Genomic DNA, 26,649 nt, shown 5'->3' with positions numbered 1-26,649 from the left:
GTCCCAACAGCAACACGCTCAAAATGGCGCTACTTCCGGTCCCTGCGCCTGCGCAAAGACGTAGGTCGCGCAGGCACAGGGAACCAGCGAACAAAATGCCAGGGCCAAAAGGGCGTGTATTTTAGCAAATATAAAACGACGAATGGTCGTCTATCCAAATTATTCAAACCATACTTGATAATTACGAGACTAGAGCCACACATTTAATGATTTATCTATCTATCTAGATCTACATCTAAAAAATATTTAGCTAGATCGAAGGGTTTTTTTTTCAACGTTTATTAAACGTTTATACAACCACTTATTTTCCATAAAATTATTCCCATGTTTTTTGATACTTTTTAAAAACGTCATCATGTAGTGTTTATAATCACACAATTAATTGTAGAAATTTAAATATTATCTGTTTTAGCCAGAAGTCTCCGAATATGTATAACGTTTTATAAACGTTTCATAAACGTTGTGAATGAAACGTTTTAAAGAGAACGTTTATAAAACGTCAATAAAACGTTACTCATTTACTGATTATTTTGATAATTGTAATACAATCATTATGACATCTTAATATCTAAAAATACCAAGAGATGATAAAAAATGTGCCACGGGTCAGCAAATATGACTTTATTAAATTTTCACCAACGTTTCATAAACGTTTCATAAACGTTTAATAAAACCTAACCTTAATGCAACCCAAATGAAACGTTTTATAAACGTTTTGTGTTTGCTGGGATAATAATAATAATAATAATAATAATAATAATAATAATAATAAAGAGACCAGATATAGTAGTGAAGGACAAGAAGGAAAGAGTTTGTCTGCTCGTTGATACGTCTGTCACCACTGAAAGAAACACCTCTAAAAACTACAGAAAAACTCTCCGAGTGCAAAGATCTAGAAATAGACACTGAGAGAACATGGGGTATGAAGACCACAACCATACCAGTGGTAATAGGTGCTCTCGGTCTGGTCAAGAAAGGGATTGAAAAATACACCAGCAAAATCCCTGGTAACATCAAGATACAAGAAATTCAGAAGCTCGTCCTCCTCAGCACTGTTCTTGATCAGGGAGAGCCATCACACCCTCATGGTAACCCAGAGGCCAGGGGATGGACTTGGCTCCGAACAGAACAGAACAGAACAGAACAGGACATTAAGGAAATAATAATAATAATAATAATAATAATAATAATAATAATAATATCTCATTTCATTATCTGTAGCCGCTTTATCCTTCTACAGGGTTGCAGGCGAGCTGGATCCTATCCCAGCTGACTACGGGCGAAAGGCGGGGTACACCCTGGACAAGTCGCCAGGTCATCACAGGGCTGACACATAGACACAGACAACCATTCACACTCACATTCACACCTACGGTCAATTTAGAGTCACCAGTTAACCTAACCTGCATGTCTTTGGACTGTGGGGGAAACCGGAGCACCCGGAGGAAACCCACGCGGACACGGGGAGAACATGCAAACTCCGCACAGAAAGGCCCTCGCCGGCCACGGGGCTCGAACCCGGACCTTCTTGCTGTGAGGCGACAGCGCTAACCACTACACCACCGTGCCGCCATGGCATGTTAATATGGTTAAAAAATATCATGACCTGCTCTGGCTGGATGCTTGATTGGGTGATGGGAGCACACTCCTCAGCAATGATGGGATGCAGATGGGACCCTTAGGGCTGGCCAAGACAATTCAGTTACAATTCAGTTACAACTTTATTCATCACACACTTGTGAAATTCCTCTCTGCATTGAACCCATCTGAAGCAGTGAGCACACACACGTGAGCAATGACCACACACACACACCCAGAGCAGTGGGCAGCCATGCTAACAGCGCCCAGGGAGCAGTTGGGAGTTCAGTGCCGTGCTCAAGGGCACCTCAGCCCAAGGCCGTCCCATATTAACCTCACTGCACTGTGGGGGAAACCGGAGCACCCGGAGGAAACCCACGCAGACATGTGGAGAAGATGCAAACTCCATACAGAAAGGCCCTCGCCGGCCGCTGGGCTCGAACCCAGAACCTTCTTGCTGTGAGGCGACTGTGCGAACCACTACACCACCGCGCCGCACTTTAATTAGCTTAAGGTTAGAAAATATTCTAAATATTTTTCTTTTTATTCTGTTTTTCCCCTCTATTATACATACATGTCAACCCCTCACAGCTCTCTCCCTGGTAAAGAAATCCATAATTTCCAGACCAAATCCATAGTAATATTTCATGCATAATAAAAATGCATCAGATCTTACCTAATACCTAATGCCAGATACAACCTTTGTTGGCTTTTGCGTGAAGAAATTAATTGACGGCTGTCTCTTTTTCTGGTTTGCATTCTTCACATGCATTTGAGATTTCATGTGTTCCCTCACGTCGTAAATTCCAGAGGCAAACACTTTCACGTCTCTACAACAAATTGTGCAGTTGACATACTCAGCACCCATTTTGGAAGCGATAATTATTCCATTGAATGTTTCTGTCCATTCGGGAAGAAAGCGACCTCCGGTTTTAGATGTTTTGAGTTTTTTCTTCGGTGGTGCCGACATCTTGACCTGTCTATTGTAACGCTACGGTATGCAGGAAATCACACTTGCGCATGCTCAGACATTCGGAATGGCTTGTTGGTACTAGCGGAAGTACCAGTTGAGTAATTCTAAATGTAGAAAATGGCGGCTCCCCATGCATTTTCATATTTCATGACGATTTTTTTGATGGTACACTACTGTTCAAAAGTTTGGGGTTACCCAGACAATTTTGTGTTTTCCATGAAAAGTCACACTTTTATTTGCCACCATAAGTTGTAAAATGAATAGAAAATATAGTTGAGACATTTTTCTGGCCATTTGGAGCATTTAATCGACCCCACAAATGCGATGCTCCAGAAACTCAATCTGCTCAAAGGAAGGTCAGTTTTATAGCTTCTCTAAAGAGCTCAACTGTTTTCAGCTGTGCTAACATGATTGTACAAGGATTTTCTAATCATCCATTAGCCTTCTGAGGCAATGAGCAAACACATTGTACCATTAGAACACTGGAGTGAGAGTTGCTGGAAATGGGCCTCTATACACCTATGGAGATATTGCACCAAAAACCAGACATTTGCAGCTAGAATAGTCATTTACCACATTAGCAATGTCTCATCTCATCTCATTATCTGTAGCCGCTTTATCCTTCTACAGGGTCGCAGGCAAGCTGGAGCCTATCCCAGCCGACTACGGGCGAAAGGCGGGGTACACCCTGGACAAGTCGCCAGGTCATCACAGGGCTGACACATAGACACAGACAACCATTCACACTCACATTCACACCTACGCTCAATTTAGAGTCACCAGTTAACCTAACCTGCATGTCTTTGGACTGTGGGGGAAACCGGAGCACCCGGAGGAAACCCACGCGGACACGGGGAGAACATGCAAACTCCGCACAGAAAGGCCCTTGCCGGACCTTCTTGCTGTGAGGCGACAGCGCTAACTACTACACCACCGTGCCGCTACATTAGCAATGTATAGAGTGGATTTCTGATTAGTTTAAAGTGATCTTCATTGAAAAGAACAGTGCTTTTCTTTCAAAAATAAGGACATTTCAAAGTGACCCCAAACTTTTGAACAGTAGTGTAATAAATCAAAATAACTTTTTTTGAACTTATTTTTTATTTGACGACTCCATTTATACAAACATAAACTTAACAAATACATGGGAGATGTATATTATATACAGTTACACTTGCTTGTAATTCTAGAAATTAAAAATTTCTCTTTTTTTTCTCCTTTTCCCCTTCCCTTGATGTTGAATATATCTTCGTAAACATCAGTCCAGGGCGGCACAGTGGTGTAGTGGTTAGCATTGTCGCCTCACAGCAAGAAGGTCTGGGTTCGAGCCCCGTGGCCGGCGAGGGCCTTTCTATGCGGAGTTTGCATGTTCTCCCCGTGTCCGCGTGGGTTTCCTCCGGGTGCTCCGGTTTCCCCCACAGTCCAAAGACATGCAGGTTAGGTTAACTGGTGACTCTAAATTGAGCGTAGGTGTGAATGTGAGTGTGAATGGTTGTCTGTGTCTATGTGTCAGCCCTGTGATGACCTGGCGACTTGTCCAGGGTGAACCCCGCCTTTCACCCGTAGTCAGCTGGGATAGGCTCCAGCTCGCCTGCGACCCTGTAGAACAGGATAAAGCGGCTACAGATAATGAGATGAGATGAGATGAATATCAGTCCATATTCTTGTACCTGTACGTCATATTTCCCCTCGACCAGATCTCGCCTCCATTCCGTTAGCCTTGATCAACATTCTCTTTAGTACGAGTACTTTTCAAGTAAGAAAATCAAAATAATTTTAAGGTGAAAATGTAGAAAAATCCGTAGTTGAATACCACTACGCCCGTACATATTTTTAAAATGCCAAAAATCCGTAGGGAATACGGGAAATCCGTAGGGGTTGACATGTATGATTATATATTATTATTATTATTATTTCTGAAACTAATCAAGAAAATAATTGCATAAACGTTACCTATTAAAATATCGCGATATCGAGGATCGTTGTGAATATCGCGGTATCGTGCACGCGCTCAATATCGTGCACCGCTGCAGTCCGGCCTGTAGGTGGAGTGACGGAAACATCTGCATGCGCTCACCTCCTCCTCCTCCTCCTCCTCCCCCGGTCTCTCGCTCGCGCCTCTCCACCGCGCAAACCGGAGGGAGCGTCTGGAGTCTCGAGCTGCCCGACAAGCGGAGCGCGCGCGGCACCGGGAGACCGAGGAGAGGAGAGGAGAGGAGAGGAGAGGAGGAGAGGAGAGGAGAGGAGGAGAGGAGAGCGCGCGCTCTTTCTGTCCGGGAGAGGAATTATAAATCATGTGTGTGTGTTAAATATATTTCTATACATCTCTATATTATTCTTTAAACCCGAGGCAGACTCTCCAGCGCGCGAGCCCCCGGGAGGAGGAGTGGAGGGAGGGAAGGAGGGAGGGAGGGAGGGAGGGAGGGAAGGAGGGCGCGTGCCGGTGCATTTCATCAAAGGCGTGAAGATGAACGGATGAATTGTGCGCGAGATGATGATGATGATGATGATGATGATGATGAAGATCTGAGTGAGCGGTGAGTTATTGCTCCACAACCCAGTGATGATTGACCTGCTTTCCGCTCGTGCACGCTTTTTATTGAAATTATTTCCGTTACCGCATCTCCACCGCTCGCGCGTCTCGTCGTGATCTGCGGCTCGGTGATGAGTTCACCGTGAGCTCGTTCCTCAGATCCGTGAGATGTGTCGGTGTGACGGTGTGTTGCAGTGAAGCTGCAGTGTGGAGTCATGGCCTTCCTCTGAGAAGAAGGAGGAGATGGAGAAGTTCCTGCAGATCGCACCTCACTCCCTGGCCATCGTGCTGAGCCGCGTGGCCTCGGACGACTCTCCTACGGTCACGGAGAAGCTCCAGCACCATCACACCGGATACGAGATCTTTGCTGACTTTAAAGCTGAGAACATGCAGCACTTCTGGAACAAGAAGGTGACGGACGCCATCGCGGAGACCTTCTTCCTGGGATGGATCGATGAGCACGTTCTGCTCATCCAGGGCAAGGAGGACCACTTGGAAGTGCTCAGGGAAGGATGGACGCGCAGGGCCCTCAAACCTCCACGAGGCTTCGAGATCAAGTGCATAGGTGAGTCTGGAGAAGCAGTGTGTACTGCTGGACTTTCTGGAACCTTTGATGGTTTTCTCTTCTAGTTGGTTTTTGCGTTTTCTCCACTTCCTCTTCAGCATCACTGTGAGGAGTTTAACCTTCACTGAGCTTCTTCAACCACATTAACACGATGTCCAACTCAAACGTAGTTTATCAAGTGAAACACAAAACATGAAATGTGACTAGTTTCCAAAATGGTTTCTTTAAAACGGGTCAGTGTTTGAGAACGCTACGAAGAACATCACGTCAGTATGGTGTATAACTGATTACTAGAAGATCAACTCACCGATTAGCATCACAAATCATCTCGAGGAACACTGTTTCATGAGCTAGCTGAACATGTCCGAGTTGTGATTTTGGGTTCAGAATGGTCGCTGTGACCGTTTTCAACAACACACTGTGCGTTTATTTATTTTTATCGATAACAGAATATGACAGGAATCACAGAGACAAGTTTATTAAAGTTACTGAACAAGTCCACATGGTTTAAGACAGAACTAAAAGTGTACAGTACATTATTTTCTTACACCCTGAACTGTCCTGTAGATGATCTAGAAACTGTAGATAATCGAGAATCTTGATGTTTATAGAGAAGTAATATTTCAAATCAAACACTAACATTTTTACTAACAAAAACAACAGGACTGAAGTGTCCAATCCAAGCCAGATCCAAGTATAGAACCAAGTATTAGACCAGAGTAGTACATATCAGAGCACATAACAATAGATCAGACCAGAATAGAGCATATCAGAGCAGATCAGACCAGACGAGAACATATCAGAACAGACATCAGACCAGACCAGAACATATCAGAGCAGATCAGACCAGACTAGAACATATCAGAACAGACATCAGACCAGACCAGAACATATCAGAGCAGATCAGACCAGACTAGAACATATCAGAGCAGATCAGACCAGACCAGAACATATCAGAGCAGATCAGACCAGACTAGAACATATCAGAACAGACATCAGACCAGACTAGAACATATCAGAGCAGATCAGACCAGACTAGAACATATCAGAGCAGATCAGACCAGACCAGAACATATCAGAGCAGATCAGACCAGACTAGAACATATCAGAACAGACATCAGACCAGACTAGAACATATCAGAGCAGATCAGACCAGACTAGAACATATCAGAACAGACATCAGACCAGACCAGAACATATCAGACCAGATCAGACCAGACGAGAACATATCAGAGCAGATCAGACCAGACCAGAACATATCAGAACAGACATCAGACCAGACTAGAACATATCAGAGCAGATCAGACCAGACCAGAACATATCAGAACAGACATCAGACCAGACTAGAACATATCAGAGCAGATCAGACCAGACCAGAACATATCAGAACAGACATCAGACCAGACTAGAACATATCAGAGCAGATCAGACCAGACCAGAACATATCAGAACAGACATCAAACCAGACCAGAACATATCAGAACAGACATCAGACCAGACCAGAACATATCAGAGCAGATCAGACCAGACTAGAACATATCAGAGCAGATCAGACCAGACCAGAACATATCAGAGCAGATCAGACCAGACTAGAACATATCAGAGCAGATCAGACCAGACTAGAACATATCAGAACAGACATCAGACCAGACCAGAACGTATCAGAACAGACATCAGACCAGACCAGAACATATCAGAGCAGATCAGACCAGACTAGAACATATCAGAACAGACATCAGACCAGACCAGAACATATCAGAGCAGATCAGACCAGACTAGAACATATCAGAGCAGATCAGACCAGACTAGAACATATCAGAACAGACATCAGACCAGACCAGAACGTATCAGAACAGACATCAGACCAGAACATATCAGAGCAAATCAGACCAGACTAGACTATCAGAGGAGATAAGACTAGATCAGACTAGATGAGACCATATGAAAGCAAACATTAAGTCAGATCAGACTAGACTATATCAACGGAGACCCGAGATCAGACCAGACTAGACCATAACAGAGCAGATACAACCAGATCACACTTGAAAAGATCAGGTCAGATTGGACCAGATTAGACCAGCCCAGACCAAATCCAACCAGATCAGACCAAAAAACGAACTGATCAGATGATATCAGATCAGATCAGACCAGAACGGAACATTACAGGACAGAACGGAGTTGACCCGGCCCGACCCAAATAGACACCTTGTCCATCTAAACTGACAGACACATGCAGTGCATTATGGGTAATGTGCCGAGTCCCTTCGTCACTATTATCTCATTCGAAAGGATTCTGTGGTTTTTCGTGCTTTCATTAACATGGCTGACCTTCTAGTGTGACTCTGAACTGGACGTGAATTTGGGACAGAGCCGATGTTAAGTGTTTCGACTGATAAATGTCCTTCTGTGGAGGTTTCTGGTGTGTGTGTGTGTGTGTGTGTGAGAGAGAGAGAGAAATACCTGTGACTTAATGTGGAATACTTTTTAAATCCTGCTGTGTTCCTGCTCTAACACACCTGAATGTACCTCATCAGCTCATTAACACACCAGGAAGTGAAAAAAATCTCTTTACTCCAAATGTTTCCTGTCTGAAATGTGCGTCTTTATTTTTGCACCACAGCTCCAACTTGTGAAAGGTTTGGGTTCAGATGAGGTTACACTGAGATGTTGATGTCACAAATAAAAGTTGTTAGTGAATAAAATATTATAGCTCTGCACTATTCACACGAGTTAGCGACAAACATGAAGGAAAAATAGAAGTAGCTCGCTAGCTGATCTGCTAGTTCGCGCTGTGTGAACAAACACACTTCGCTCGAGCCTGGTGGAGGACGTCACGGAGACATTACTGATGAAGCCAAAGCGAGATCAGCTGCAGATCTGAAATCTGTGACTCTTTAGCGCTCATTCAGGATTTTATTTCTGCCAAATAGTTGTTCAGTGTCTGTGAACTTCCACCACATGGAATGCACAAAGTCAATAATCATTATCTCGGTTGGGGTTTTTTTTGTTTGTTTGTTTGGGGGGGTGTTAAACGGGTTTCATTTTCAGTGTGTATTTGTTTACGTTTTTGGATGAAAAATTAATGAATTTATTCTCATGCTGGGTTTTCAGGGGTTTTGTTTTTCTTTTTTTTTCCCATGAGTTCAGTGCTCGGTCATTAAAGAGTTTCTAATTCTACTGAACAAACAAAACTGATTCGAGGGGAGAAACCAGGAAGACGGGAGTCGCATGAATGATAAGGAAAACACACACACACACACACACACACACACACACACACACACACACACACACACACACATTTGTCTTATCTTTGCAAGGACCTTACATTGACATTAATGCTATTGTACAGCAAAGTATTAACACACACACACACACAGTGCAATCCTGTATACAGTCGGGATTAATGAAAGTGCTGTAAGGAAACCTGGAGCTACATGTTGAATGTTCTGCCATGTAGCGACACTAGACATACGTGTGTGTGTGTTGGTATATACAATCCTCTGTGAAAATATTGGGACACAAGGCCAGGTCTTTTGATTTTCTGCTCCGCTAAAGACATTTAGGCTTGAGATCAGAAGATGAACGAGACAATAGATCAGACTTTCATCTTTCATTTCCTGATTTTCCATCTAGACGTGTTAAATGGTTTAGAACATGACACCTTTGGTGGCAGACCACCCAGATTTTAGGTGAAAAAAATTATTGGAACATGTATTTTTAAAGTAAATGACACTTAATATTTGGTTCCGTATCCCTTGTTAGCTCGCTGGCCGTAGGGCGATGAGTGATTGCCGTCATGCGTCGTCCGTCCACAGTTCACAAAAATCGCTCCTCCTCCCTGAGTTTTCACTGGATTTTGATTCTGATTGTTTTCTTTGGAAGATCTAATCAGTGGCGGCACGGTGGTGTAGTGGTTAGCACTGTCGCCTCACAGCAAGAAGGTCCAGGTTCGAGCCCCGTGGCCGGCGAGGGCCTTTCTGTGTGGAGTTTGCATGTTCTCCCCGTGTCCGCGTGGGTTTCCTCCGGGTGCTCCGGTTTCCCCCACAGTCCAAAGACATGCAGGTTAGGTTAACTGGTGACTCTAAATTGAGCGTAGGTGTGAATGTGAGTGTGAATGGTTGTCTGTGTCTATGTGTCAGCCCTGTGATGACCTGGCGACTTGTCCAGGGTGTACCCCGCCTTTCGCCCGTAGTCAGCTGGGATAGGCTCCAGCTTGCCTGCGACCCTGTAGAACAGGATAAAGCGGCTACAGGAGATGAGATGAGATCTAATCAGTCTGCACAAAAGTTACTCACTGGTTTTCTCATCTCATCTCATTATCTGTAGCCGCTTTATCCTTCTACAGGGTCGCAGGCAAGCTGGAGCCTATCCCAGCTGACTACGGGCGAAAGGCGGGGTACACCCTGGACAAGTCGCCAGGTCATCACAGGGCCTCACTGGTTTTGTGATTTCTCATTAACAAGTTGCTAATTAAGCTGCTTAACGCACTTTCAGGAAAACCGCTACTCCTTCCTGAGTTTTCAGTGGATTTTGATTCTGATTATTTTGTTTCGGGGTGACACGATGGTGTAGTGGTTAGCACTGTCGCCTCACAGCAAGAAGGTCCTGGGTTCGAGCCCAGCAGCTGGCGAGGGCCTTTCTGTGTGGAGTTTGCATGCTGTCCGCGTGGATTTCCTCCGGGTGCTCCGGTTTCCCCCAAACGCATGCAGGTTAGGCTAATTGGTGGCTCTAAATTGAGGCCAAGTTTACATTAGACCGTATCTGTCTCGTTTTCTTCGCGGATGCACTGTCCGTTTACATTAAAACGCCTGGAAACGCCGGGAAACGGGAATCCGCCAGGGTCCACGTATTCAATCCAGATCGTGTCAGCTCCGGTGCTGTGTAAACATTGAGAATATGCGGATACGCTGTGCTGAGCTCTAGCTGGCGTCGTCATTGGACAACGTCACTGTGACATCCACCTTCCTGATTCGCTGGCGTTGGTCATGTGCTGAAAAACGGCGCGGACTTCCGCCTTGTATCACCTTCCATTAAAGAGTATAAAAGTATGAAAATACTGCAAATACTGATGCAAATACTGCCCATTGTGTAGTTATGATGGTCTTTAGGCTTGCCATCCTTCCACTTGCAAGTGGTAAGTGACTTGCGCACAGCGGCTCAGTCCCGAATCACTGCTCGTGCACTACACTCGCGCGCTCTGTGAGCTGCGCAGGGCCGGAGTGCGCACCCTCCAGAGGGCACTCGCTGTTCAGGGTGGAGTGATTTGGAGCGCAGCCGCTGAGGAGGAAGCGATGAGCCACACTGACACATTTCAACTTACGTGCCGAATTAGTCATGTGATTAGCGTATCTGTGTATTGGCGTTGCTGTGTGCACGCTAATCGTTTTTAAAAACGTTAATCTGATGATCCGCTGATACGGTCTAATGTAAACCCCACCTGACCGTAGGTGTGAATGGTTGTCTGTGTCTATGTGTTAGCCCTGCAATGATCTGGTGACCCCCGCCTTTCGCCCATAGTCAGCTGGGATAGGCTCCAGCTTGCCTGCGACCCCGTAGGAAAGGATAAGTGGCTACAAATGATGGATGGATGTTTTGTTTTGAAGATCAAATTGTTAAAATTGTCCTCATGAAGAGCAACTTAGCTAATTATAAACGAGTCTGCTTTCTCATGGTACGGCCATGTGAGCTACTGCGTCACTGACGCTCTGGCTTGCAGTAACTGTATCAACCCAGTGACCCAGCGACATCACCAAACTGCTGAACTCTTCATTTGTGATGCTTTTCCAGGACTGTAGCGCAGCTTCTTTCAGTTGTGGTTTGTTTTCTCCCTTCAGTCTCCTCTTCAGGAGCTGAAATGCTGCTCAGTTGGGTGAAGGTTTGCTGATTGACGTGTCCCGTCTAAAACCTTCCACTTTTTCTCCTGATGAAGTCTTGTGTTGTCTTGCTACATGATGAAGTTCTTCCCAATTAGATTGGACACATTTCTGTGTAAATGATCAGACAGAATGTTTCTGTAGACTTCATTAAGCTGATACCATCATGAGGTCCATCATCAGGAAAGATTAGTGAATTCGTTCCAGAAGCAGCCATGAAGCCCGAGCCATGACGCTACCACCACCGTGCTTCAACAATGAGCTCGTTTGATCTGGATCCTTTCTTTCTCCACACTTTGGTAGAGATTCATCTTGGTTCCAGAACGTTTTGTGGATCTTCTCTGTATTCCTTTTGAATTCCAATCTGGCCTTGTGATGAGTGGTTTGTATCTTGTGTTGTGGCCTCGACATTTCTGCTCATGAAGTTTTCTTTAAACTGTGGATTGTGATTCCTTCACCGCTGCCCTGTGGAGGTTATTACTGATGTCACTGACTGTCGTTTTGGGTTTTTTCTTCACAGCTCTTGCAATGTTTCTGTCATCAGCTGCTGCTGTTCTCTTTGGTCGACCTGTTTGATATCTGGTTGTTGGTACATCAATGGTTTCTTTCTTTTTCAGGATATTCCACATTGTCGTATTGGCTATTCACTATGCTTGTGCAATGACCCTGATCAAGTTTCTCTCTTTTTTTCTCAGATTCAAAATGTTCAAAATCTGTAATGTACAGGATGTGTGACTAAGGCTACGTTCACACTGCAGGCTGAAGTGACTCAAATCCGATCTTTTCGCCCATATGTGACCTGTATCCGATCTTTTATTGACAATATGAACGACACAGATCCGATTTTTTCAAATCCGACCCAGGCCGTTTGGATATGTGGTGCTAATTCCGATCCCTATCCGCTCTTTTCATATGCGACTTCAGTCTGAACCGCCAGGTCGCATTCATCCGACTTACACGTCATCAACAAGCCACAAACGTCACTATTCTGCACTGAAGTAGGCGGCGGGTCTCTCAAAAAAGTTACAACAACATGGCGCATAATCACGGGCGCAGATAGAGGGTGGGACGAGTCATATTTAAATTCACCTCGTTCGGTCCCCCCCACTTATAGGGAGGAAAAAACGTCTATGCTGTCTTTCTTTGCATAAGGCAAACCTCACGGAAAAATCAAAAGACTAATTACCATTCGGTTTATTGAGGTGCACAGCAGTGTATACATAGTTGCAACAACTCACATAAAACAAAACAAACACTGATATTCGGTTGGTTGAGCTGCGCAGACTGCACAGGTTGCGAGCTCGAGCTTGGTTGCTATGGTTACTAACAACAAGTTTGACAGGCATATCGGGGTTGGGGTTGGTTTGCTGGCAGCTTTGTCCCCCCCAGTTTTTTGTCCCCCCCCAGTTCAAAAAACGTATCTGCGCCCCTGCGCATGACATCAATGCGAGGGACGCTTCGGGCTGTGAAGGTTCTGAATCTTCTCAATGGAAGGACGCAGAGGTTAGGGAGCTGATTTCCATTTGGGGGGATGCAGCTATTCAAGCTAGATTGGATGGGTCATACCGCAACCGGGCGGTTTTACTTCCGTAAACACTGGCCATGCTCGCTGCGTGTGACGTCGTCGTATCCTGCAGTGCGCATGCGGAACACTTTTAGGTCGCTTTTCGTTCATACTGAGGATCACATACAAGTCGCATATATTTGTTAATGTGAACGACCTCACAAAAAAATCGTATTTCACAAAAAAATCGGAATTGAGCATTAAGCCTTGCAGTGTGAACGTAGCGATAAAGTCTTTTTCTTCAGTATGTGTATACGTGCGTATGTGTGTTCTTCAGCAGAAAGCTAACATTGTAGTTATCTCAGATAACATACACATTAAATATTAGCAGCTTTAACTATGTATATATAATGTAGAGTAAAGGTCAGCTAGCAGGCTGTATGCAAGTTTGAAAAGTGTGTGTGTGAGTGTGTATGTGGGGGATTCTCAGCTAAAGCTCGGGTCAGAGGTCATCACTAATTAGCCGTCAGTGGTTTGTTATGAATGAGGGGATTTGTTAATCCTTACTCAGGCACTTATTACTGTGAAAACACAGAACTGGTGGCTTTTCTCTCACAAGTCGTGTTTTTATGACCGAACTAGACATTAAACATGGCTTTATTGATGGGACGGTCCTCTGTGTTTTGCCTCCCCACCCCAGCACAATTAAACAATTACTATGAGTTTAAATAATTGTTCTCCAAGTTAGAAATTAAACACACTGAAAACACGTGGAACTGGTCCGCCATTACGGAAACACCTACATCTGATGAGATCGTCAGTCAACTGTTAAACTTTGACCGATTTGTAAAAAAAAGCTACTGGCTCGATTATACTTGTGTGTACACAAGAGGCTGTAGTGCATATCCTATGGTCATTTAAAGTGTCGCAAGTTCTCAGAAGTTAATGTGATGCATCCATGTGGTGTGATAGCGACGTAAATGGTGGCGGCAGCATAGCATCATGTTACACAGGGTCCAGAAGGGAATAAACAAACACTAAGTTTCTTAATACAGTTAATGTTTGAATTTTAAACACCATGCAGCCAATTCTCCAATAAAAAAGTTCTTCTGTTTTAAGTCAAGTTTATTTGTATGACAACAGACACTGTCATAAAGCAGCTTTACAGAAAATTAAAGACTTTAAACGTATGAGCTAATTTTATCTCATTTATTTATAAATACAAATGTATTTATAAATACAATTTATTTAATAAAGTTATTTATCCCTGATGATGAAGCCTGAGGTGACGGTGTTGAGGAAAAAATCCCTCAGACGACACGAGGAAGAAACCTCGAGAGGAAGCAGACTCTAAAGGGAACCCATCCTCATCTGGGTGATAACAGATAGCATGATTATAAATAAGTCACTTCTATAACTGAGTCACAAAATACAACTGTGTAACCAGGAAATACATTATAGTTTAACAGGAAGTCTGTTTTGTTGAAGTTATAAACTGTTGATTGATGGAGACTTGAGTGTAAAACTGTCCATGACAACCGCAGTCCTAAAGTTATCATGGTGATTGTAGTCCTCAGCCATCGTAGCAAAACTGTAAGTATCCAGAGCGTCTTCTAAGTGCATCTTTCGACTGTCCATATGGGGCCATCCTCTACAAGAGCGATGTGATGAGACTCCAGCCAGAAGTAGGGCATCAGGATGGATCAGGCAGGTCTGAGGAGCAGAAGAGGTTCAGCATCACTGGTGTCTCAGGATCGACATGTAGCTCAACAGAGAGGGGAGGGGGGAGAAGAGAGGGAGAGAGAAAAAACAGGTTGTTAGGTATGCCCAGTATCACCTAATAGTTAAGAACAGTGTACATTTTGCGAGGACTCCGGCAAGACTAACTATGACAGCATAACTAAAAGGGGAGAGCCAGAAGGTAACACAGGCATGAGGGGCCCCGGGACATAAAGCAGCAGCCACTACACCGTCAACAAACTCGAGTGAGCAAGCAAGTGGGGACTGACAGCATCCATACATCCCAGTTTACCAAAACACTGTCTGAGGATCCTCCAGATCTACACCTTTACCTCATAAACACCATTAACAAAAGGCTTGACTAAACAGATATGTTTTCAGCCGAGACTTAAACACTGAGACTGTGTCTGATTCCCGAACACTACTTGGAAGGCTGTTCCATAACTGTGGGGCTTTGTAAGAAAAGGCTCCGCCCCCTGATGTAGCCTTCACTATACGAGGTACCAGCAGATAGCCTGCACCTTTTGATCTAAGTAGGCGTGGCGGGTCATAAAAGACCAGAAGTTCACTCAGGTACTGTGGTGAGAGACCATTCAGTGCTTTAAAGGTCAATAGTAGTATTTTATAATCAATACGAAATTTGATTGGGAGCCAATGCAGTGTGGATAAGACAGGCGTGATGGGGTCATATTTTCTAGTTCTAGTAAGGACTCTTGCTGCTGCATTTTGAACTAACTGGAGCTTGTTTATGCACTTATTGGAACATCCAGACAGTAAGGCATTACAATAATCCAACCTGGAGGGAATGAAAGCATGAGCTAGTTTTTCTGCGTCGTGTAGTGACATTAAATTTCTTATCTTAGCAATATTTCTGAGATGAAAGAAAGCTATCTGGGTAATGCTATCTATATGAGTTTCAAATGAAAGTCCGGGGTCAATAATCACTCCGAGGTCTTTTACTGCTGCACGTGAAGAAACAGAAAGGCCATCCAGAGTTACTGTGGAATCAGAAAACTTACTTCTAGCTGCATGTGGTCCGAGTACAAGTACTTCAGTCTTGTCAGAGTTAAGCAGAAGGAAGTTAAAGGATATGGGACATGGATTTTTACCTGGGCATAATTATGTATAAAGGACATAAGAAATGCCATCTAAATCACTGCAGGGCGTCAAAAATGTGAAAATCATCACATTATTCAAGTTTTTCTATACATCAGCGTAAAACAAGGATTCGTTAATGAGCTAGGTGGTCACGTGACCCGTGACGTCACAAAAACTTTCCAAGGAGCCAGCGCTTGGGAATCTAATGTAAACAGGTTACCGAAATGGACACCATCGACAGTGATATTCCCAATGTTTCACAGAGATGTGAAGTTAGACCCTATCAATTCGAACCGATAGCTGGAAATTCACATGAACATGGATCTTGTCTTTACTCTGACGGGTCAGATGATTCTGAGAGTGAGAGTTCATTCAGCCCTCATGAAACTGAAAGTGGTCGGCTCCATAACACTTCCTGGTAAGTTAAAAACAATTCTGCTCAAAGGCTAATGATCTGTTGAAAGAAGTATTATTTTTGTATCATACATTGAAAGTTCATCATAGATCTAGCTAAAGTCCGTTGCAAGCTAGTTTTTTTTTTTGCTGATATTTTTCGTGATTGATTGAGATACAATGCTTCCAGAGTCCGAGATGAAAACATTCAAAATGGCGAAACGAGTCAGAATTATGATAATCAATAATCGATACACCCAAAATTATAATACTAATCCTTTCCTCGGCTTTCAGTCGCTTAGCGCAGAGGTCTTCAACAGGGGGGTCGTGAAATCGCACCGGATCACTCATATCAACAAAAATATTCCTGCCCTGTACCCTGGCCTCCGTGCAGGGATGCAAACAGCGCGCCTTTCGGCGGATGCCGCCTTTTTCACGGCTGAATCGCGCAGATCCAATTTAAAAAAAAAATAGCGATGTTGGTTCATGGAGCATGAGGCATGAAGTGTAAGGATGAGAGAGAGGCGGTTTGGGTCGGGAAGCTGCGCGCATTTGTGCAGCCTGGCGCAGGTGTGCGCGGCTTCCCGATTTGAACTGTTTTTTTTTTCTCATCCTTATGCTTCCTGTTTCCTGTTTCATGAATTAATATCGCTCAGTACCTGAGTATTAATGTTGAAAGAATCCTCAGTGAAATGGTCCGAATACAGTTTGTGGGAAACAGTAGGTGCAAAGTTTTTTTCAACAGGTGTTCTGTAAAGTTGTCCTACCAAGCCTACTGCGCATGCGCGAAGCCTACTGCGCATGCGCAGGTGAGCCCACACTTTCCTCAGCTTCGGGTCCTTGGGGAATGCAAAAAAACTTACTCCAGGGCATTTCCCATTGGAATTATTGCAACCATAAGCAGCACAATACACCATGATGTCCAATGTATGATGTCCAATGTACTTTAAAGACTATAAAAACAATTTTCTTGTCATCCACTTCTCCATTCATCTACCCGCTTGTGCTGTGCCCGAAAGTTTTTGTGACGTATGATCACGTGACAGCGGCTCTTCCGGTTGCAAAAAATGCATATCGGAAGTCGAGCAGAAATGCCATATAATCATCACGAATATAACGATTTTGCTGAATTTAATAGATGATTTTGTATTTGTTGATGCAATTAATTCATATTTTTAATGGAAAGAAACTGATATAGCGTGCATTTATGTTTCATGTCCCATATCCTTTAATAAGCATCCAGTGTCTAATGTCCTTCACACATTCCTCAGTTTTATTAAGCTGGTGTCTCTCATCTGGTTTTGCAGAAACATACAACTGTGTGTCATCAGCATAACAGTGGAAACTAATACCATGCTTATGAATAATATCACCCAGAGGAAACATATATAAAGAAAAAAGCAGTGGACCCAAGACAGAACCTTGTGGAACACCAAACTTTACTTGAGTATGTCTAGAAAAATCACCATTTACATCAACATACTGATAGCGATCAGTTAAATAAGAGCTGAGCCAGGAGAGGGCCGTTCCCTTAACTCCCACAACATTTTCTAGTCTATCCAGAAGAATGGAATGATCAATGGTATCAAATGCTGCACTAAGGTCAAACAACACAAGCAGCGAGACACAGCCCTGATCAGACGCCAACAGTAGGTCGTTTACTACTTTAACCAGAGCTGTCTCTGTGCTATGATGAGGTCTAAGGGCCTCTGCATGCTCTTGCGACAAGACTTTTGCAGATAGCTTTTCGCAGACAGTTGTAATTTATCGTTGAGCGGGGAGTAATAGGCGTGCGCGATGTTATTCACCGCCACAACGCAAGGGGGCGCGAAGCCGCGAAATCGCTAGGAGTAGTTGGTGGGTGTGGTTAGTGGAGTGTTTATCCTCCGGTTACTTATAATGACTAGAACTGGAGTCGTATAGATGTACGTACTTCCTCACTTCCTCGATCAACCGCTCTTCGTGCTGCTCCATCTTCGCTCGTGTTTTTAAAAATGGCGGTCGTGAAAACAAACCAAACCGGGAAAGTAGGGAAGCGGAAGTGCGTGTACAGCGGATGTAGAGTGGACCAATCAGAGCCCTCTTGTCTGCGACGCTGTCTGCGAGGCTTCTGTGGTGGTCACAATTTTTGGGAGGTGCGCGCAGAGCGTCTGCGAAGGGGGGGGCTACGCAGACGCCATCTGCGACGCCATCTGCGAGGACTGGGTTGTCAGCATAAATTGGCCTTAAATCATGACTGATACGGTTCATGGATGTTATTCCTATGTAAATATGAGCAGAACTGCTGTGCCACAGCTTTTTCAAGGATCTTGGAGATAAAGGGGAGGTTTGATATCGGCCGATAATTGGACAGCTGACAGGGATCAAGGTCAGGTTTTTTAATCAGGGGTTTGATAACTGCTAGTTTAAAGGATTTGGGTACATAGCCAATCGTAAGAGAAGAATTTATTATTTTTAGAAGCGGTTCAATTACTTCTGGTATTATCTGTTTGAATAGACGTCTAGGTAAGGGATCTAGTACACAAGTTGAGGCTTTTGATGTGGAAATTAATGAAGTTAGTTCAGTTTCTCTAAGGGGAGTAAAACATTCTAATTGCTGATCTGATCCAGTTATATTGTTAACTGCAGGGTTACTTAAATTGTCTGGCCTTAAATTAGTAGTTTGCATTTTTTGTTGGATATTTTCAATTTTATCACTGAAAATGGCATGTTCACTTTAATATTTTTTTTCAAATATTTTTATTAATTTTCAGAAAAAACAACAGAGGTCCAGTAATGTACAGTTGAATATATTCAAAGCATGACCCACTCAAAAAAAAAAAAAACATACAAACCCCCCCAATGAACCATAGCCACCCTCACCACCCCCCTCAGCCAATCCCAACCCCGAGCGCTGGATTTAGTAGGTCAGGAGGCCCGCTCCTTTTCCAGGAAGGAAAGCAGTGGTTGCCATATCTTTTCAAATTGTTCAGTTCTGTCTTTTATAGAGTATCTGATCCTTTCCAGATGAAGGGTGTCTGTCAGCTCCGTCAGCCATCTCTTCACTGTGGGCACCTCTTTCCCTTTCCAACATATTAGTGTTCACTTTAATATTGCTTTGCATGACATGTAGAAGTGTGTAGAGAGAGAGGTGTGGGTTTTTTGTTTGTTTAACCCTGCTCCTGCAGTTATTTTGGTATCCTTAAAAGCTAAATAATATTAAAATAAAAGCCTTATATTGTGGTGTTGTGAATTCTGTCATGATCAGTGGTGTGTACACGCAGAGCTGTGGGTTGCACATCACTATCCAATCCCATTCAGCTAGTTTAGAGTCAGATCAGTAGCTCATGGTGGATCGAAGAGGCGGACTCGTCCAGACTCGCTTTCAAATGTGACTGAGGTTGGAGTTGAACATTTTGGAAACATCTCTGAGAGACTGCTGTACTGTAGATATTGCATTAAAGGAAGGAAGCTTACTGAGCTATAAGGAGGAATTTGTTGAAGGACATGAGCTTCCATGCTACGCACATTCAGGTTCAGAATCAACAGTTTTATCTGAGCTGCCATTTTAAGACCTGGGAGTGTAACATGACACACAGGTGGCTCAGTGGGTTAAGGCTCCGGGTTACTGATCAGAGAGTTCAAGCTGCCACTGGGCGAGGCTCTTAACCCTATTGGTTCAACTTACAGTGGGGCAAAAAAGTATTTAGTCAGTCACCAATTGTGCAAGTTCTCCCACTTAAAAAGATGAGAGAGGCCTGTAATTTTCATCATAGGTACACTTCAACTATGAGAGACAAAATGAGAAAAAAAAAATCCAGAAAATCACATTGTCTGATTTTTAAAGAATTTATTTGTAAATTATGGTGGAAAATAAGTATTTGGTCAATAACAAAAGTTCATCTCAATACTTTGTTATATACCCTTTGTTGGCAATGACAGAGGTCAAATGTTTTCTGTAAGTCTTCACAAGGTTTTCACACACTGTTGCTGGTATTTTGGCCCATTCCTCCATGCAGATCTCCTCTAGAGCAGTGATGTTTTGGGGCTGTCGCTGGGCAACACGGACTTTCAACTCCCTCCAAAGATTTTCTATGGGGTTGAGATCTGGAGACTGGCTAGGCCACTCCAGGACCTTGAAATGCTTCTTACAAAGCCACTCCTTCGTTGCCCGGGCGGTGTGTTTGGGATCATTGTCATGCTGAAAGACCCAGCCACGTTTCATCTTCAATGCCCTTGCTGATGGAAGGAGGTTTTCACTCAAAATCTCACGATACATGGCCCCATTCATTCTTTCCTTTACACGGATCAGTCGTCCTGGTCCCTTTGCAGAAAAACAGCCCCAAAGCATGATGTTTCCACCCCCATGCTTCACAGTAGGTATGGTGTTCTTTGGATGCAACTCAGCATTCTTTCTCTTCCAAACACGACAAGTTGAGTTTTTACCAAAAAGTTCTATTTTGGTTTCATCTGACCATATGACATTCTCCCAATCCTCTTCTGGATCATCCAAATGCTCTTTAGCAAACTTCAGACGGGCCTGGACATGTACTGGCTTAAGCAGGGGGACACGTCTGGCACTGCAGGATTTGAGTCCCTGGCGGCGTAGTGTGTTACTGATGGTAGCCTTTGTTACTTTGGTCCCAGCTCTCTGCAGGTCATTCACTAGGTCCCCCCGTGTGGTTCTGGGATTTTTGCTCACCGTTCTTGTGATCATTTTGACCCCACGGGGTGAGATCTTGCGTGGAGCCCCAGATCGACGGAGATTATCAGTGGTCTTGTATGTCTTCCATTTTCTAATAATTGCTCCCACAGTTGATTTCTTCACACCAAGCTGCTTACCTATTGCAGATTCAGTCTTCCCAGCCTGGTGCAGGTCTACAATTTTGTTTCTGGTGTCCTTTGACAGCTCTTTGGTCTTGGCCATAGTGGAGTTTGGAGTGTGACTGTTTGAGGTTGTGGACAGGTGTCTTTTATACTGATAACGAGTTCAAACAGGTGCCATTAATACAGGTAACGAGTGGAGGACAGAGGAGCCTCTTAAAGAAGTTGTTACAGGTCTGTGAGAGCCAGAAATCTTGCTTGTTTGTAGGTGACCAAATACTTATTTTACCGAGGAATTTACCAATTAATTCATTAAAAATCCTACAATGTGATTTCCTGGATTCTTTCCCCCCATTCTGTCTCTCATAGTTGAAGTGTACCTATGATGAAAATTACAGGCCTCTCTCATCTTTTTAAGTGGGAGAACTTGCACAATTGGTGGCTGACTAAATACTTTTTTGCCCCACTGTATCCGTTTCAACCCCACATAGGATTGAGGAAAACAGATGTAAAAAGAAGAAGTGTGACGTTTGACACAGTTTATTTACATTCATTGCTGCACAAATAAAACAGCAAAACTACAAAAAAGGAAACTAGTCAAATACTTTTGGTCAAATTCCTGATCAACTTGTAAAACTTAACAGTCACTTAAACTGCACTGATTGGAAAAGGGAAGAGCAGCATGTTTTAGGTCATCATCTTCTTTCAATGTGAAATGACAACACTGTCGAACAAACTGATGTGATTTTATATTAAATCTGTCGTAATTATAACGAGGGAGAGTGATTCATTTGCATTTGATACTTGAGAATTTCTGACATTGTAGGAGGACATGCAGTTTTTCAATTTGGACGTGTTTGAAACGAAGCGATTGATGACAGAGTCGCAGTCTGTAATTTCATTTTAAAGCTTTTTTTAAACTTTAATTGGAAAAGTTTCTCACAACGGGTGTCATGATGGAACTGCTGGAAGTTTCCTTCACATTATGATTTGGGGATAATTGTACATAATCAGATGTTTGAAGGTTAAAGTGTGAGATCCTCAGCATGCTAGCACGCAGTGTGTTGATTTTCTAAAGCTAACAGATTTATGTGTTGTAAACTTACCTTCTTGCCTGAGCTCATTTTTTTCATCTTGGCACAATACCTGTGGAGTGCGAGACCCTGGAGAAGCCTTTCATTATCCCTTTAGAAGTTCAGGAAATAGGAGCCGTTGTGGTGGTTGTGGTGGTGGAGCAGGATGGATGGATGGATGGATGGATGGTTTCCTCTGAATATGCAGGTGATGAGGTTTCACATTTCCAGAGAGGTCACAGATCAGGAATTTCGGGTGCTTCCTGAACAAGGCTCACACACAGGTATATTACAAAAAGGAAGGTGGAAGGTGTGTGAAGAGCTGACACTGACTTCACACGTGCAGCATGGAACAGCGAAAAGTTTAACGGTTGATTTCGGGATCATATTTAAGCTCATAAAGCGTAAAAATGAGATGTAGTTGAGTTTAATGACTGAAAATTGAACCCTTTGTTTTTTTCTTACTCTTTAGAATGCTCTTTAGCCAGATTTGAACGGGATTCAGTTACATGCTGCTCTGGAGTAATTAAATCATTTGCAGGATTTCCTCTGTGATTTTATTTCGGTTTTGATCAGACATGTTGGTGTTTTTCTCCCTCCTCCCTTGAGAAAATTACACACTGCATTACCTGCTGTATTATTTTGAACAATTTTGCGGTTGTCTGATAATTTTAGTCCTGTTCCAGATCAACACTTTTGATTTTACAGAAAGGCGTTGCCTCGTGCAGATAAGAGAACATTTTCTGAACACTACTGCACACTGTCTTTAGTCTTTTAGTGTGTGAATCCGTATTAAGCAATCAAGAGATCAGCAGTGTGTGATCTTGCAGGCTGATCGAGGAACAGTTATAATGAGAACGACTGCTAAAAAGCACTTTATAAAACTATAACATGTTCAGACATCGGTGTGTAAGTGATGTAAATAGGTGCATATACATGTTAAAAGAGATCTCACACACACACTGTGTGTGTGTGTGTGTGTGTGTATAAAGGAATGTTGCTTCATGCTGTTTCAGTATCTCTGCTCTAGACAATGAAACTTATGACTTGACAGTGTCTCAGCACTCTGAGTGTGTTTCCGTTCCAAACCAGAGGAGGAAGGAAGGCGTAAGGACCAGCAGGAAAAGGAACCGATGCTGCAGCGCACACACACATACACAAACCACAGTAATTGCTAGTGTATGTATCAATAGCAGGAAAGGGAGGAGAACACTGGGGAGAGAATCGAGGGAAACGAGCACAGCAATAACAAATCAACACGTGAGTAAGGGGAGTGAATAAGGGGAGGGAGAGGAGTGAGTAAGAGGAGGGAGGTGAGGGGAGTGAGGTTAGTGAGTGAGTGAGGTTGATGAGCAAAGGGAATGAGTAAGGGGAGTGAGGTTAGTGAGGGGAGTAAGCTTGATGAGTGAGTGAGGTTAGTGAGTGAGGTTATTGAGTGAGGTTGTGAGGTTAGTGAGTGCGTGAGGTTAGTCAGTGAGATTAGAGAGTGAGTGAGGGTAGTAAGGTTAGTGAGGGGAGTGAGATTAGTGAGTGAGGTTAGTGAGTGAGTGAAGGTGGTGAGGTCACTGAGTGAGGTTAGTGAGTGAGGTTCATGAGTTCATGATATTAGTGATTGAGGTTAGTGAGTGAGGTTAGTGACTGAGGATAGTGACGTTAGTGAGTGAGTGAGGTTAGTTGGTGAGTGGGTGAGGTTAGTGAATGAGGGTAGTGAGTGAGTGGAGTGAGGTTGGTGAGTGAGCGAGGTTAATGAGGGGTGTGAGTGAGTGAGATTAGTGAGTGAGTGAGGTTAGTGAGTGAGGTTAATGAGATTAGTGAGTGAGGTGAGGGACTGAGGTTGGTGAGGGAGCGAGGGTAGTGAGGTTAATGAGTGAGGGTAGTGAAGTTTGTGAGTGATTGAGTGAGGTTATTGAGTTTAATGAGGGGAGTGAGGTTAATAAGGTTAGTGAGTGAGTGAGGTTAGTGAGTGAGGGGAGTGAGGTTGGTGAGAAAGAAAGAAAGAAAGAAAGAAAGAAAGAAAGAAAGAAAGAAAGAAAGAAAGCACAACTTTATTCATCACACACTTGTGAAATTTCTCTCTGCATTTAACCCATCTGAAGCAGTGAACACACACATGCACACATACACAAGCAATGAGCACACACACACACACACACACACACACACACACACCCAGAGCAGTGGGCAGCCATGCTAACAGCGCTCGGGGAGCAGTTGGGAGTTCGGTGCCTCGCTCAAGGGCACCTCAGCCCAAGGCCGTCCCATATTAACCTCACCGCATGTCTTTGGACTGTGGAGGAAACCGGAGCAAACCAATGCAGACACGGGGAGAACATACAAACCCCACACAGAAAGGCCGCTGCTGGCTGGCCGCTGGGCTCGAACCCAGAACCTTCTTGCTGTGAGGCGACCATGCTAACGACTTACACCACCGTGAGTGAGGTTAGTGATTGAGTGAGGTTAGTGAAGTTAATGAGGTTGGTTAGTGAGTGAGGTTTGTGAGATTAATGAGGTTAGTGATTGAGTGAGGTTAGTCAGTGAGGTTGGTGAGGGAGTGAGGGCAGTGAGGTGAGTGGGTGAGGTTAGTGAGTGAGGGGAGTGAGGTTGGTGAGTGAGTGAGATTTGTGAGGTTAATGAGGTTAGTCAGTGAGTGAGGTTAGTGAGTGAGGTTCATGAGTTAGTGATATTAGTGAGTGAGGTGAGTGAGTGAGTGAGTGAGTAAGGCTAGTTCGTGAGTGAGTAAGGCTAGTGAGTGAGTGAGGGTAGTGAGTTTAGTGAGGGTGAGGTTAGTGAGTGAGGTTGGTGAGTGAATGAGGTTAGTGAGTGAGGTTGGTGAGTGAGTGAGGTTAGTGAGTGAGCAGAGCGAGGTTGGTGAATTCGTGAGGTTAGTGAGTGAGGGTAGTGAGGTTAATGAGGTTAGTGAGTGAATGTAGTGAGGTTAGTTAGTGAGGTTAATGAAGTTAGTGAGTGAGTGAGGTTAATGAGGGAAGTGAGTGAGATTAGCGAGTGAGGCTAATGAGTGATTGAGTGAGGTGAGTGAGTTTAATGAGGTTAGTGAGTGAGTGAGGTTAATGAAATTAGTGAGTGAGGTTAGTGACTGAGGTTGGTGAGGTTACTGAGTGAGGGGAGTGAGGTTTGTGAGTGATTGAGTGAGGTTAGTGAGTTTAATGAGGTTAGTGAGTGAGTAAGGGGAGTGAGGTGGGTGAGTGAGGTTACTGAGTCAAGTCAAGTTTATTTGTATAGCGCTTTTAACAATAGACATTGTCGCAAAGCAGCTTTACAGAATTTAAATGACTTTAAACATGAGCTAATTTTATCCCTAATCTATCCCCAATGAGCACACCTGTGGCGACGGTGGCAAGGAAAAACTCCCTCAGACGACATGAGGAAGAAACCTCGAGAGGAACCAGACTCAAAAGGGAACCCATCCTCATTTGGGTGATAACAGACAACATGACTATAACATGTTTAACAGTTTTAAAATGAAGTCTGTTTTGTTGAAGTTATAAACTGATCATTGATCAGTGGTCGAAATACTTTTTTCCAGTGTTCTGCAATATTGCAGAATGTCAAAATTTTGTTCTGCAATTTGGAAATATTTTCTGCAAATCCACAAGCCTCCATACTACACCCTTTTCAACCTAATAATGCCTATATTTACATCATATCTAGCTTTACAACTCATAGCATGACTGTAATTCTTTATTCTCTCACTCTATTTTTAATTTCAGTCTTCACAGATCCTTCTCTGCAGCAAAGTTATCATTCCATGATCCCTCCACAGGTCTTTCATCCCCCTCGCCCTGACACTGCGGGCTACTACAACTTGAAGTATACCAACTAATTCATAAATGTACTAGTTATCACACCCACACGTTATCCTTCCACACAACATACTAATAAAGGCATCACCACAATAAAAAATAGAACACAACTGTTCTTCAAGAAACAAAACATTCATTTTCATGTTACACGTCATGTTACATTTTGTCAAGATTAAGTTTCTCGCTTGAACAATAGATTGTTACCCCGAATGTACTTCATTCACAGTGTTTGCATCGGCAACCTGTAGTTTTAAATTGAAAGCAAGGTTTCAGTTCTACACTCTGTTACATCTTACGATGATGCAAAGAATTGACGGCATTATGGAATAAAACCCAACTGGCAAATGGAAAGACGTTTGGGTTCATTGTGTTTGCCTGGCTTCTAAAGTGCAAGGTCATGAACTGAACGGAGAACGACTGCAGGGGCTTCACTGCTCTAAACTAACAACAGAGAACTGGCTACAAACTAATCATGGCAGAACTGAGAGCTACAGAACTGAACCCATGAGCTTTGTCTTACAGGGCAACTGTTTTACTTTGTGCTCGTCTGCACCACAGGCAACACAGCACTAGTAAAAAAATATAACATGTACACAAAGCATGTATTAGTGTAGCTTGGTATGAGAAAACAAAATATTCACAAGTATCTATGAATAAAGGTAAAATACTGTTGCTGTCTTCAAAAGGGATAT

At 43.5% G+C, this 26,649-nt stretch overlaps 1 protein-coding gene across 1 annotated transcript in view; it reads left to right on the top strand.

Annotated features, from left to right (window-relative positions):
* The first annotated feature begins 4,989 nt into the window (after positions 1-4,989).
* Positions 4,990-26,649, top strand: part of stox2a (storkhead box 2a) — a 142,218-nt gene continuing 120,558 nt past the window's right edge. Inside the window, exon 1 of the mRNA XM_060926593.1 lies at positions 4,990-5,649. Coding sequence (XP_060782576.1) covers positions 5,328-5,649 — 322 coding nt within the window. The 5' untranslated portion in view covers positions 4,990-5,327. The remainder of the gene's footprint in view (positions 5,650-26,649) is intronic.

The sequence above is a fragment of the Neoarius graeffei genome, chromosome 7 (genome assembly GCF_027579695.1).
Source record: "Neoarius graeffei isolate fNeoGra1 chromosome 7, fNeoGra1.pri, whole genome shotgun sequence".
Taxonomy (NCBI): domain Eukaryota; kingdom Metazoa; phylum Chordata; class Actinopteri; order Siluriformes; family Ariidae; genus Neoarius; species Neoarius graeffei.
This window is presented reverse-complemented; position numbering and strand designations above follow the sequence as displayed.